This window comes from Chlorocebus sabaeus, chromosome 10, assembly GCF_047675955.1.
Source record: "Chlorocebus sabaeus isolate Y175 chromosome 10, mChlSab1.0.hap1, whole genome shotgun sequence".
NCBI lineage: Eukaryota > Metazoa > Chordata > Mammalia > Primates > Cercopithecidae > Chlorocebus > Chlorocebus sabaeus.
In genome coordinates this window covers 83,543,485-83,558,313 of record NC_132913.1, presented here as the reverse complement: position 1 = coordinate 83,558,313, position 14,829 = coordinate 83,543,485, and the positions used below count along the sequence as shown (strand labels likewise).

Here is a 14,829-nt window from a genome sequence, read left to right as displayed (position 1 = left end):
GCTATTTAGACTGGGAGGCACGCATTGACAGCCACGGCAGGATCTTCTACGTGGATCACGTAAACAGAACCACAACGTGGCAGCGACCGACAGCTCCCCCAGCCCCGCAGGTGCTGCAGAGATCTAACTCCATACAGCAAATGGAGCAGCTGAACCGGCGGTGAGGATGAGCATTATGCTGTGACTGTTGTATTTTGTGGTTGGGCTAATTTTTACCTGGCACAAAGTAGAAGACATGGTTGTCTCTTTGATCTTTGGGTGTCCTGTCATTAAAGTGTAGCCGTTACCTCTTTTGATTCCCAGACTTCAATTGGACTTCTCTTGATTAAAAAATAATAATAATACCCACATATATACCTTGTTTGGAAACTAGAGAACAAATAAATAAATATGACCTCTTTTGTCAACCCAAGCCTTGATTTTTAGTAAAGCAGAACATATGTATTTGCTATTTAAAGCCAAACATCTTTTCTAGTCTCTAGAATCTTTATTTGTGGCTTCTCATTATTATCAACCTAGGCTTTTTAGATGAGTTATTCTTTTTCAAGAATTAACTGCTATGAAACATAAAGGTTTTTTTCCCTTTAACAATATAGGAATTTACTTTTCTTTGATTAAGGGCCACAGAATTTTTTTAGTGTTATTAATTTGCCAGGAAAATGTTCCCCAAACAATGGACAGAAGAAATTTAATGCAGTGTGATTTAAACAGCAGATGGCCAAGAAGTCCAGGGAATGGGGGTTGGAGGTGGAAATAGTTGAAGCTGAGAAGATAGTGAAAAATTCTAGACTCTTAGGGAGCAGTTGAGTCCCATCTTTTGAAGGCTGCTGGAATGTAACTCTAGGCTCATGATTTTAGATATCAGAGCATCCGCAGAACCATGACCAATGAGAGGCCTGAGGAAAATACCAATGCTATCGATGGGGCAGGGGAGGAAACTGACTTTCACCAAGCCAGTGCAGGTAAGAGCTTTGGGCTATGTTTTTGTAATTTCATAAAAGTCAAAAAAGAAACAAATAAGGATTCCCAACAGATGAAGCTTTTCTTTTGGAGAACTTTTTCTCTTCAGTAAGATCTGGTAATCCAACTCAAAAAACAGAATTCACCAGAAACCTCTTCTAATCCTCAACTTTTAGTTAATATTAAGAAAGAAATCACAAAACCCAAGTAGAATATAAATTACTTATTTCTTGATCTGTGGGATATTGGAAAAAGAATCAGATCATTTAAAACACGTAAAAATGCATTAAAATGTTAATAGTGACTAGAAGTATTACTTAACTGAATTTTAGTGTAATTAAGAACAGTCATGTTTTATGTATGAATTTACAGCAAAGAAAAAAGCATTGGGGGATTAAAATGATCGCACATGATGTAGGTATCCTATGGTTCTTTTAAAATACAGACTGAAGTGAGTAGATAGTTTTCACATCATAGGAAGATTTCCTTGACAGCCTCTGTGGTCTGCCCTGTCTAGATTTCCGACGGGAGAACATCCTGCCTCACTCTACCTCCAGATCCAGGCTCACGTTGCTGTTACAGTCTCCCCCCGTGAAGTTCCTCATCAGCCCAGAGTTCTTCACCGTGCTGCATTCTAACCCTGTAAGTAGCAAATCTGAAAGAGTGTGAAGGAAGACAACAGGCCAAAGAAAATGATCCTTGTGTTTGTAGTAATAGCAGGAATGATAATGGCGAATGTTTCCAGAGCACTTAGTGTGTTCCGAGCTCTGTGTTGAGCACTGAACACTTTAACCCGTTTAGTCCAAAGAAACCATTTGAGTTCACTGGGCTGCTGTAACAAAGCACTGTAAGCTGGGTGACCTATCAGCAACAGAAATTTATTTCTCATGGTTCTGGAGCTGTGAAGGCCAAGATTGAGGCACTAGCAGGTATGGTGTCTGATGACAGTCTATTTCCTTGTGTGTAGATAGCCATCTTCTCCCTCCATCTTCGTACGGTCTATGGGCTGAGGGCTCTCTCTCAGCCTTCTTTTATAAGGGTATTAATTCCTAATTACCTGTTAGGTCACCTCCTGCCCCCACCTCCTAATACTATTATATTGGTGATTAGGTTTCAACATACGAACTTTGGGGGACACAAACATCAGACCCATAACAGGAGGATTTAAAGGATTATTCCATGAGTCTCTGAGGGCTAAGGGAGTGGCTTGCTGAAGATAATAATTAAAGGAAGGTCATCTTAACTGCACATGAAGTGATTTAGAATGAGGAGAACATTGACCATAGAAGTCTAGCTGGATATAATCCATTTATCATGGCATGTGTTGTTAGGAGCCTAGACTAGGATGTAAGAAAATAAAGAAAAAGGATTCAGCATGAGAGGAATCGCAGGCAGGGAGTTAGCAAGATTTGGTGGATAAATAGGTAGAATAGAAACTGAAGAAGTTGACTTTGAGTATTAATAATAATAATAATACATAAATAATGAACAATACATAATTAATAATACTGGGAAAATTCAGATGAGGGACTTGTTAAAGGAATTGAAGGAGAACATATTGAATTTAACAAGACATATCATACACTTTCAGAAAAACAGAGTAGATCATAGAGAAAAATAAAAGTCAACATAATCCTATCACCAGGATTTGGTGGTGAGGTAATTAGTATATATTAATACATATTTATTTATGTTAATATTTTTCTGCCTTCTTCAGCTTTGCTTTACAAGTATAAACATCTGCCTGGCTTTCCTCATCACTGTCTCCTGGTTTACAGATTTAGCTTGGAGCAGAGAAGACTTGGGAGGAGAGTAAGCAATGAGTAACATGCTACCTATCCTCATATATTATGCGAGAGGGGTTAGATTTACTGAGCACTCAGCTTAGCAAGTTTGTTGATGATTATGTACTAGGCACTGAGCTAAGACCTAGGGATACAGAGATGACAGCAACTGTGGCCCTGGCATCCCAGACTTGAGAGTAATTATAATGTCATAACCAGAATTACAAGTGCACTAATGGATGGCTGTAGAAGATACACTGCTGGAGTGGACGATTAACTCTAAAGGGAAGGCACATGGAAGGAGCCATAGACAGGTTTGCATCTGAGATGAGTTTTAAAGACTGATTAGGAGCTTGCCCCAGAAACAAGATGGACAGGAGTACTCTAGGTAGAAGGAGCATCATTTGCAAAACGATTGATTCATGAAGCTGCAAGTCTGTCTTGATCATTACTGCAGAGGTTCTAAAACTGGATTATTAGTATTGTAAGCAATTCAGCGTTGCTGGTGTATTGAGAACACAGGACACTAGTGAAAGTCAGATTTGAGCCTGGGAAGGGATACAGAAGCCAGGTTACACAAACCTAAACTCATGTATGGGACAATTCTAGGAGGTGACAGACTTTCACGCAAGGCAGAATGGGCTAACATTTAAGCTGTCACTGTAACACAGAAAAAAAATCATGCTTTAATAGGAAGAGCCTCAGACTTGGAGTCAGATGGCACAAGCTCCCCTTTGTTTTTTGTTCATTTGTTCATGCCTTCATTTAATCAGTATTTATTAAATGCCTGTGATTTGCTTGGTACATTCTAGACTCTGGGAATGAGCGGTAAATAAGACAGAGTAGAATATAGATAACAGACTAGTGAATGGAAAAGGTAATGCAGGTACAGCAGTGTGGTGTGAGGCAACTGAAACCACACACTGGGTTAGAGTTACTTGGGGATGAGGTGGAGGAGGCACTATTTTATTTTTATTTTTTTTAATCTCAAAATCTCACAAGGAGGTACTATTTTAGATCAGGTGGACAGGAAGGCCTCTCCAGTGGAGCCACATTCAAGCTGTCATAAAATGCCCAGAAGCCGATTAGGTAAATGTCTGAGAATAGAACCTGCCTTGCCAAGGAAGTGCAGAAACTCAGGGGTAGGAATGAGTTTGCGGTGGTACGTAATACGGTCAGGGAAGCAAGCAGGGCTACAGAAGGCTGGGCTTGCATGATCTGGCAAGGCATTTGAGCTTTATTCTGAAAGAGTTTTCTATATGAGAATAATGTAGAGTTTTACAATTTCCTTCTAGCTGTCATGCAAAGAATGGGTTTTCAAGGGCAAGATTGGCATCAGGGAGACTAAGTGAAAAAGTCCCGTGGTAAGGCATGGAAGTGGCTTGGCCTAATGCAGTTAGCAGTAGAGACGGTGACAAAGTGGATGAATATTGGATATATTTTGAAGACAGAGATGACATTCTTGCTAATAGATTGGAATACGGGATAGGAGAAAAAAAGACTTCAAGAAGGAGCAACTGTAGCTAGACTAATAAAGAAGAAAAGAGGTAAGACTCAAATAAACACAATCAGAGATGATAAGGGACAGATTACCACTGACCCCACAGAAATACAAACAACCATATCAGAGAATACTATAAACACCTCTATGCACATAAACTAGAAAATCTAGAAGAAATAGATAAGTTCCTGGACATATACACCCTCCCAAGACTGAACCAGGATGAGATTGAATCTGTGAACAGACCAATAATGAGTTCTGAAATTAAGGCAGCTATAAATGGTCTATCAACCAAAAAAAGCCTGGGATTAGATGGATTCATAGCTGAATACTACTAGAGATACAAAAAAGACCTGGTACCATTTCTACTGAAATGACTCCAAAAAATTGAAAAGGAGGGACTCCTCCCTAACTCATTCTGCCAGCATCATCATCTTGATACCAAAACCTGGCAGAGATATAACAGAAAAAGAAAACTTCAGGCCAATATCCTTGGTGAGGATCGATGCAAAAATTCTCAATAAAATACTGGAATCCAGCAGCACATCAAAAAAGTTATCCACCAAGATCAAATTGACTTCATCCCCAGGATGCAAGCTTAGTACATTTACAACATACGCAAATCAATATATGTGATTCATCATATAAACAGAACTAAAGACAGAAACCACATGATTATTTCAATAGATGCAGAAAAGGCCTTCGATAAAATTCAACATCACTTCATGTTAAAAACTCTCAATCAACTAGGTATTGAAGGAACATAACTCAAAGTAATAAGAGCCATATATGACAAACCAACAGCCAATATCATGTTGAATGGGCAAAAGCTGAAAGCATTCCCCTTGAAAGCCAGCACAAAGCAAGGATGGCCTCTGTCACCACTCTTATTCAACATAGTATTGGAAGTTCTGGCCACGGCAATCAGGCAAGAGAAAGAAATAAAGGGTATTCAACTAGGAAGAAAGGAAATCAAATTATCTTTGTTTGCAGATGACATGATTCTAAGTCTAGAAAACCCCATAGTCTCAGCCCAAAAGATCCTTAAGCTGATAAGCAACTTCAGTCTCAGAATACGAAACCAATGTACAAAATTGCTAGCATTCCTATACACCAACAACAGGCAATCAGAGAGCCAAATCATGAATGAACTCCCATTCACAATTGCTACAAAAGGAATAAAATACCTAGGAATACAGCTAACAAGGGAAATGAAGGACTTCTTCAAGGAGAACTACAAACTACTGCTCAAAAAGAAGTCAGAGAAGACACAAACAAAAGTAAAAACATTCCATCCCCATGGATAGGAAGAATCAATATTGTGAAAATGGCTATAATACCCAAAATAATTTATAGATTCAATGCTGTTCCCATTAAACTACCATTGACATTCTTCACAGAATTAGAAAAAAACTATTTTAAAATTCATATGGAACCAAAAAAGAGCCTGAAGAGTCAAGACAATCCTAAACAACAAGAACAAAGCCGGAGGCATCACACTTCCTGACTTACACCTATACTAGTAACTTGTAACTATACTAGTAACTTACAACTATACTAGTAACCAGAACAGCATGGTACTGGTACAAAAACAGACACATAGACCAATGGAACAGAATAGAAAAGTCAGAAATAAGACTGCACACCTATAACCATTTGATCTTCAACAAACCTGACAAAAACAGGCAATGGGAAAGGATTGATTCCTTGTTTAATAAATGGTGCTGGGAGAACTGGCTAGCCATATGCAGAAAATTGAAACTGGACCCTTTCCTTACATTATATACAAAAATTAACTCAAGATGGATTAAAGACTTAAATGTAAAACTGAAAGCTATAAAAACCCTATGAAAAAATCTAGACAATACTATTCAGGACATAGGCACAGGCAAAGATTTCATGACAAAAGTGCCAAAAGCAATTGCAACAAAAGCAAAAATTGACAAGTGGGATCTAATTAAACTAAAGAGCTTCTGCACAGCAAAAGAAACTGTCATCAGAGTGAACAGACAACCTACAGAGTGGGAGAAAAATTTCATAGTCTGTCCATGTGACAGCGGTCTAATATTCAGAGTCTACAAAGAACTTAAACAAATTTACAAGAAAAAAACAACCCGATTAAAAAGTGGGCAGAGGATATGAATAGACATTTCTCAAAAGAAGACATACCTGTGGCCAAGAAACATGAAAAAAAGCTCAACATCACTGATCATTACAGAAATGCAAATCAAAACCACAATGAGATGTCATCTCATGCCAGTCAAAATGGCCATTATGAAAAAGTAAGAACACAACAGATGCTGGCGAAGTTACAGAGATAAAGAAATGCTTCTACACTGTCGGTGGGAGTGTAAATTTGTTCAACCATTGTGAAAGACAGTGTGGCGATTCCCCAAAGATCTAGAACCAAAAATACCGTTTGACCCAGCAATCCCATTACTGGTTATATAACTAAAGGAATATAAATCATTATATTATAAAGACACATGAACATGTATGTTCATTGCGGCACTATTCACAATATCAAAGACCTGGAATCAACCCAAATGCCCGTCAATGATAAACTGGATAAGGAAAATGTGGTACATATACACCACAGAATACTATACAGTCATAAAAAGCAATGTGATCATGTCCTTTCCAGGGACATGGATGGAGTTGGAAGCTATTATTCTCAGCAAACTAAAACACAAACAGAAAACCAAACACCACATGTTCTCACTTATAAGTGGGAGCTGAATGATGAGAACCCATTGACACATGGCGAGGAACAACACACAGTGGTGCCTTTCAGGGGTGGGGTAGGAAGAGGGTGAGCATCAGGGATAATAGCTAATGGATGCTGGGCCTAATACCTAGGTGATAGGGTGATCTGTGAAGCAAACTACCATGGCACACGTTTATCTATGTAACAAACCTACACAACCTGCACACATACCCCTGAACTTAAAAGTTGAAGAAAAAAAGAGCAACTGATTGCACGGCAGTGTTCATGAGTTTTCTGAAGAAAAAAAAGTGTGTGCGTTTTTGTGTGTATGTAGATTGTGTTTATACACACATGTATGTATATGTTTAAATATATGCATGTGAGATATATATAGAGAGATATCTATATATGTATGTATAGATATAGATATCTATGTATGTATAGATATAGATATCTATAATTTACAAACAATAGTAAAAGAGACACTGAATGGTTTGTTGATTTTGGTGCCTACAGTGGTAATTGAAGAACAAGTATAGTTCCAACAAGAATATTTTCATTTGCATTAACAAGCAAAGACAACAGTGTAACAAGGGAGACATGTTGGAGTTTCATATTCCTTTGTCAATAGTTTTTGCATGCTAGACTTACATTTCTTCATTTTATGTGTGTTTGTGCTATTTGCAATGTAACAGCACAATCTGAAGTTTCATCTGCATTTTAATTTTCTCCATTAATTTCTTAAGTCTGGACCTTAAGTAGAAAAAAAGGCGGTAAACTTTTCCTATAAAGGGCCAGAGAGTAAGTATTTTAGGCTTTTGGCCCAAAGACAACATGTAAGCAAATGGCCCTGGCTGTGTTCCAATGAAACTTTTTTTTATAAACACAGACAGGTAGCCATTGGGCCTGTAGGTTGCCCACGTGTAGTCTAGACAGCCCACAGAACAATAAATTAAGCCCTGATACTGCATTTCCTGATTTCTGTAGTGTTAATACGCCCACTATGGTCAATGTCAAACCACCAGTGATATCATGAAGCACAGAATTCTAACTTCTCTCTTTGGGCTGCCTTCTTTCATACAAGTTCCTCATCATTGCAGTGTTTCAAGTAGAGACCGGATTAATAGTCATTGAGTTGTGGTATAACGCTGTGGAATTTTTTTTTTTTTTTTTTTTGAGATGGAATCTCACTCTGTCACCCAGGCTGGAGTGCAGTAGTGTGATCTCAGCTCACTGCAAGCTCCGTCTCCCGGGTTCACGCCATTCTCCTGTCGCGGCTTGCAGGGTAGCTGGGACCACAGGTGCCCATCACCATGCCCAGCTACTTTTTTGTATTTTTAGTAGAGATGGGATTTCACCGTGTTAGCCAGGATGGTCTCGATCTCCTGACCTCGTGATCCACCCACCTCGGCTTCCCAAAGTGCTGGGATTACAGGCGTGAGCCACTGCGCCTAGCCCAAGGCTATGGTTTTTAAACTTGGTGAGTTTAAAAAATAAAATGCATATTCTTGGTACCCAAACCTTAGAGATTCTGGTTCAGTAGGTCTGGAGTGGGTCCCAGCAGTCTGTTTTTATTTTGCTTTGTTTTGTTTTAGGCCCTTTAAGTGATTCTGATACAATTGTTCTGTGGCCTGTAGTCTGGGAACTCCTAGGATAAAGAGATTTTGCATTAAATGCCCTTACCTTGTTTGTCACAACTATAACTCTCTTGGACTTTTGACAACTAACATGTTTTAACAGTATGAAAATACTAAGCAGCTTACAGGCTTTTTTTTTTTTTTTTTTTTTTTTTTAACTTATTTTGTTTTCATGTTTTTGTCATGTTTCCTTTTTCTTTAGTTGAGCCTGATTTTAGAATTTATTTTGCTGGATAGCCTAGTTTGTTTTCAAAGTATTCTTTCTAAAACGTTTTAATTTTTTTCTTCCTCTTACTGAACTGCATTCGTATTAGCTAAAAAGATGATCCATGCTGTGCATTTGTACATTTCTATAAGACTTAAATTCTGTGGGTTTAGGGAGTATTATTTTCCTGACTTATATATGGGAGATATTGAAGCAGCTAGATTTGTCTTGCTAGAGGTCTCAAGGTATGAATTAATGGAGATAACTCAGACAATTTTTTCTAAAGGGCATTACTTGCTGGAATGTTTTCTTTTTTCCTAGATTAACAGAAACTGTTACAAAATAAACTTTTATTTGATTTTTGTATTTTAAGATTTATTGTTCTGGGTTCTTTGCTTGAATTGTTTATGATCTACGCCTCTTTCAGTGAATTCCCTGTTCGTATTATTGAAAATGTTCAATATGCAAAAGGATGAATTTGATAATTTTCCTAACCTTTTTTTTTTTATGACTTGAAGGTATCAGTTTATGCTGAAAGAAAGTCATGAAAAACAGATTACGTGTAGTTGTAATACCTAGTAATCCTCATTGGAAAGAAAAGTGTTAAATAGATATATGGTTGTCATAACACTAAAGTAAAACTTGAGAAAGAAAATTTTGTGGGTTCTTTCTTTCTTTTTTTGCATTGTGGTTGCTTTAGGAATTATTCTACTGCCCTCTAATGGTTGTGATCAGATTTCTTTCAAAATTGTTCTGACAAGTAATTTCTCTTGTTAATTCAAGATTTAGTTATTAGTGCCATGTCTTTTATAGCTCATGTGCCTGTATTTGTCTAATTAATGTCATACATAAATATATTTCATTATGTTCAACTGAATAATTTTCCAACGTACATGCCAAATAATTACTACTGTGGCTTTTAATGAGCTCTAAAAATACATTAATTCTATCATTTAAGTTTCTTAGTACTTAATGAAGACAAATACTGTTCCAAAATCCACAAGTATATTCTTAAAACTCAGGAATTCCTGCTATTGCAAAATAGAGGAATTGATCATTTGTAGTTAGTTTTGTTAATGTTAAAATTCTCTTCCATTTTACTCTAGCTAGATGAAAACAATGTAAATCCTGTAAAATTAAAAATATTATGAAGACAGACTGTATAAAACAGGACTGTTTTCATATCTCTGCATACCTATTATGCAGACTTTTCTTGATTTTGTGTATATTAAATTTTTTTAGTGAATAATGTATACAAGTGCTCAAATCTGCTCCCTTGTGAATATGAGAGACGTTTGCTATAGATTCGATGATGTGCTTTTCCAGACCTGAATTCAGAATGCCTATTCTTGATGAAGGCTTTCTGAAATATGAAAGAAAGATTTTATATATTGGTAATGTACTTAACTATGTTATCGAAGAGAACAGAATTAGGTGAAATTAGGACTGGGCCAGGTAATCTAGGACATTTGGTCATCATAACACTAAGGAAAACCTGCAAAAAAAAGGAGAGGGGATTGATTATTATTTGCATTGTAGTTGATAAGAACTGAGTATTTGCATATAATTTTCTTATTCTGCTGCCAAATGGCAATGACATTTACTTCTACAACCTCAAACAAACACGTAACCAAACAAAAACACATTTAAGCTCTAAGGAGTGTTATTTAACAAAACTCCACTCAAGAAATTCAGTTGATCATTCACTCAACCATGAAGTGTTTATTTCTTGCTAGGAAGATGAGAAACAACCAGGAGGGAGTTTGGAACAGGGATTTTTGGAATTGAGAAGGAATAACTAAAAAGAATATTTAAATTATGTCAAAGGAAAACAAAGTGTTGTTTCCTTTAGAGATCATTTAAAGGGGCTTTGTCTACTGTTAACAATTACCAATTCTTCTTAACTACTCGAGTCCACGTGCAACAGCTTCCCAGGTGAATTCTGTTCATTATCGTGAGACTATGTTATGAAATAGGTATCATGGGTTCTTCTCTAATCTACTTTTGTTTCAGGTAAAATATCAGATTCATTTACTGCATCTTTTTCTATAAGATAAGCAAGCAAACAAACAAACATAGAAAAGGATCCTCACCTAGTTAGAACCACTAAACCCCGGGGGGAATAAAGATGCCTCTTTTCTCTTAACACACAGCTTTGTTGATATCAGCTTCCATGAAGACTAAACTCTTGTCAGCCTAATTCTATCTGTTTAGTGGTTTTGGCTCTTTGGACTGCTCCCATTCTTACCTCTGCTCGTTCTGTCAGTGTGTTTCAGTATTTTCACCACTGTCGTGGCCTGTTTTTCCAACTCTTTCTGCCTCCAGTGAAATCTCTTCCTTCCACCTTCCCCTATAATTCTCCCTCTTCATCCTTTTGAATGATCAGGCCTTGCTCATCTCTGTATCCTCAGGGTTTAGCATGGGGCTTAGCACATGGCTTAGCACATAACTAATGAAGCTTAGCTGGCGCAAGATCTTTAAAGACTAAAAGTGGTGAACAATTTTGCCACTCTCTTTGTCTGTTATAACACAGGTATGATAGATATAATCCCCTATATATTTTTATTTATTTATAGCCTGTATTCGTAAAGTGATTTTGACCTTTTGAAATTACTTTACCATCCTTTGTCCAACTGGATTTGAATCTCACGTGCCTATGGAGAAAGCAAGGGAGTTATTATTATCCCATATTACAGTTAAGCAAATTGAGACAGAGATTAAGTAGTTTTCTTTGTCTCTCTGAGTGACAGAGCTGAGACTAGAATCTGCACTGTAGTTCTATATGGAGTATAAATATCCTTCCCAAACTGTAGATCTATAAATTATATATATACACACACACACACATAAACTATATATACATATCTATACACATGCAGTTTTTGCATAAACATATATATGCACTTATTCAAACATAGTTTTGTTTTTTTTTTTAAAGAAACGTAGCAGTCTAGAAGTATGTTCCTGTTTGGCTGAAGTGTTTTGTGTAGACCCTAATAGTCATGTACTTACTATTCAGACTTGAGAAGACTGTGGATCTAAAGGTTGTTTACTAGTTACCGAGAGAAATCTTTCTTGCTTTGAATTACTTTGGTAGACGCTCTTTGCAAAGATCAGATGTGTTTGGCACCATATTACATGTTTCATTGAGTGGAGAGGAGGAAGATGAAAGGGCATAATTAATTGTAAGACCAGCATTAAGATTTCTGTGCTTAAAGAGCTATTCAGCCCCAGGGAATTACTTCAAACCTGAGGTTGGGATGGGTTTCTTAACTTAATCGCCACTACTTCTTGCCCTAATGAAGTTCTTTTCTAACAAAGTGAGGAGCATTTCTGGTGCTCTAGATAAGAAATCAGAATGTGGCCTATTTACTTATTTTAGTGAGAAGAGGGAGCAGTGAAGGCGACAAAAAGGTATACCTATTTAGAACAACGGTTAATGTAATGATTTATCTGACAGAATTATCCCCCAAATAATTTGTCCCTGAAGAGATTTAATATTTGTTTTACTCTTAAGTAGTTAGACCTGAAAGCTCACTATGATCCCTACACAAACTAGTGTGGTCTCAGGACTCTAACTTGCAATGACTTATGTGAAAATATATCAGCAACACTGAGCCAAATGTAGAAAACAGTTGCCTTGCTGATTGTATTTAAAACTCAAAGCAGTCAGCCAATAGAGGCAAAACTATTACTTAGCTGAAGTTAGGTTTTTTTCTGACATTGCCCAACTTCTGTTATTTCCTTCTCTGCTTTCATGGTATCACTTTCCTGTTCTCTCATGCTCTCTAATTGCCCAGAGCCCCTGCATAGGCCTGCCTGCATTGACAGTACTCTGCTCTGAACCACACAACTGCTCACAGCCATCAAAACCTCCTCTCATTTAGACTGTCGGTTGAAATATGACTCCAAAGTACTTTATATTCAAGTGTACTGAGGAACTAAGGTTCAAGGATGGTTCATTATGGTCTTCTTTCTTTTTCCGTTTCTCCTCCCTTCCTTTCGTCTTTCCTTTAATTTGTTTTGATAGGGAACAAGTATTTAATGATGGTGAATCAATCAGAATAGTTTAAGTTGTACTTCAGCAATAACGACTAACAAATCTCCGTGGCTTAAGCTAACAAAGGATTACTTCTCATTCCAAGTCAGGTTATGAGGGTCCCTGTGGTCACTCAGGGACCCAGGGAGCCAGACTGGGGAGTATCCCTGTTCAAACATTGCCAATGGCTGTGTCAAAGGGAAGAAAGCTCTAGAGGGACTCACATCAGCAATAAATGCTTTGACCTGGACATGACACATCTTGAGGGATCCTAGAAAGACTGGAGTACTGTTGACTGTCTTCATACTCATTCCTCTTTTGATCCCTAATAATGACCACAGTACTGGGCACAGCAAAGACAATAAATGTTTATTAAAGTGAAATCATTTCCGGAGACTTTAGAGTCCTTGTGGTTTGCCTTGGGCTGTCTTAAACTAAAATAGATAACAGAACCCATAAAGTTTAGACTAACATAGATAACAGAACCCATACAATGTAGACTAAAATAGATAACAGAACCCATAAAGTTTAGACTAAAATAGATAACAGAACCCATACAATGTAGACTACAATAGATAACAGAACACATAAAGCTGGAAGACCTCTAGACTCAGTCTAGTGTCCCTGAGACACTAAAGATAAAAGGAATCCAAAGCCCTGTGAATCAATCTGAGAAGAATACAGTTCCAGGATAGATCATTCACGGCCTGGTCAGTTTCGTGAATATCATATTCCCTCTGATGATTCAAGGAAACAGCTGCCATACAGTTATTCCTCTTCTGCTGTTTTGTGCATGGTATTATGCAATAAATATTTATTGACTGACTCATATGTGGACGATCATGACTTATAATCAGTTTGTGGAATCATCTTTAAAGATAGAAATGAAGACTGTAAGGTTTTAGATAAAACAATCACTTTTCTGTGTGGTGGTGTAGTGGAGTTTTTTTAAACTTGCATTTCATTTATATACATCCAACCAAATATACACAGGGAAAAAGAGAGAAAAAGAAAAAAGGATGAGATGTACAGCCTAGGCACCTCAGCCTGCTATTCCATTCACCAAGCTTATATGCCTCTATGAAGGGTAAGATTCTAAAACCTCAGTCTATTGTGATCTCAGTTGAGTGTGATGGTCAGTGAGAGCAGCTCATTCCATTTCATGTCCTTCTAGTATAGAAATATATGGCAAGCATTTTTCCATGCAACTTGGCCCTAAAGTATATACTACTTGTGTCATCTGGCACTCACTCAAAGAGCCAATAACCTAGTCCAATACTGGGGGAGAAACTGGCTATGTCAGGGCTCTCTGTAAGGTGGCATATTCATCTCCAGTGTCCTGTAATTTTGACTGTGTGTTTCTTTCCTAAAACCAGCTTCAGGATTTAATGGCCCATGTGTAGTGAGACTCCACAACATGCTTGTTCTTTAGTAAATTAGTTCAACCATTGTGGAAGACAGTGTGGCAATTCCTTGAAGATTTAGAACCAGAAATATCATTTGACCTAGCAATCCCATTACTGGGTATTGACCCAAAGAAATATAAATCACTCTATTACAAAGATACCTGCACATATATGTTCATTGCAGCATCATTCACAATAGCAAAGACATGGAATCAACCCAAATATCCATCAATGATAGACTAGATAAAGAAAATGTAGTATGTATACACCATGCACCATGGAATGCTATGCAGCCACGAAAAGGAATGAGATGATGTCCTTTGCAGGAACATGGATGGAACTGGAAACCATTATCCTCAGCAAACTAACGCAGGAACAGAAAACCAAACACTGCATGTTCTCACTTATAAGTGGGAGCTAAACAATGAGAACACATGGACACAGGGAGGGGAACATCACACACACTGGGACCTGTTGGGGAGTGGGGTTGGGAGAGGGAGAGCATTAGGGAAAAATAGCTAATGCATGCTGGGCTTGATACCTGGGTGATGGGTTGATAGGTACAGCAAACCACCATGGCACACATTTAC

At 37.6% G+C, this 14,829-nt stretch overlaps 1 protein-coding gene across 4 annotated transcripts in view; it reads left to right on the top strand.

Annotated features, from left to right (window-relative positions):
- Positions 1–14,829, top strand: part of HECW2 (HECT, C2 and WW domain containing E3 ubiquitin protein ligase 2) — a 388,587-nt gene that overhangs the window by 277,761 nt on the left and 95,997 nt on the right. For all 4 annotated transcript variants that reach the window (XM_007965716.3, XM_007965715.3, XM_073019890.1 and 1 more), the window contains 3 exons: positions 10–160; positions 859–962; positions 1,478–1,602. In XM_007965716.3, the coding sequence (XP_007963907.1) occupies positions 10–160; positions 859–962; positions 1,478–1,602 (380 nt within the window). The remainder of the gene's footprint in view (positions 1–9; positions 161–858; positions 963–1,477; positions 1,603–14,829) is intronic.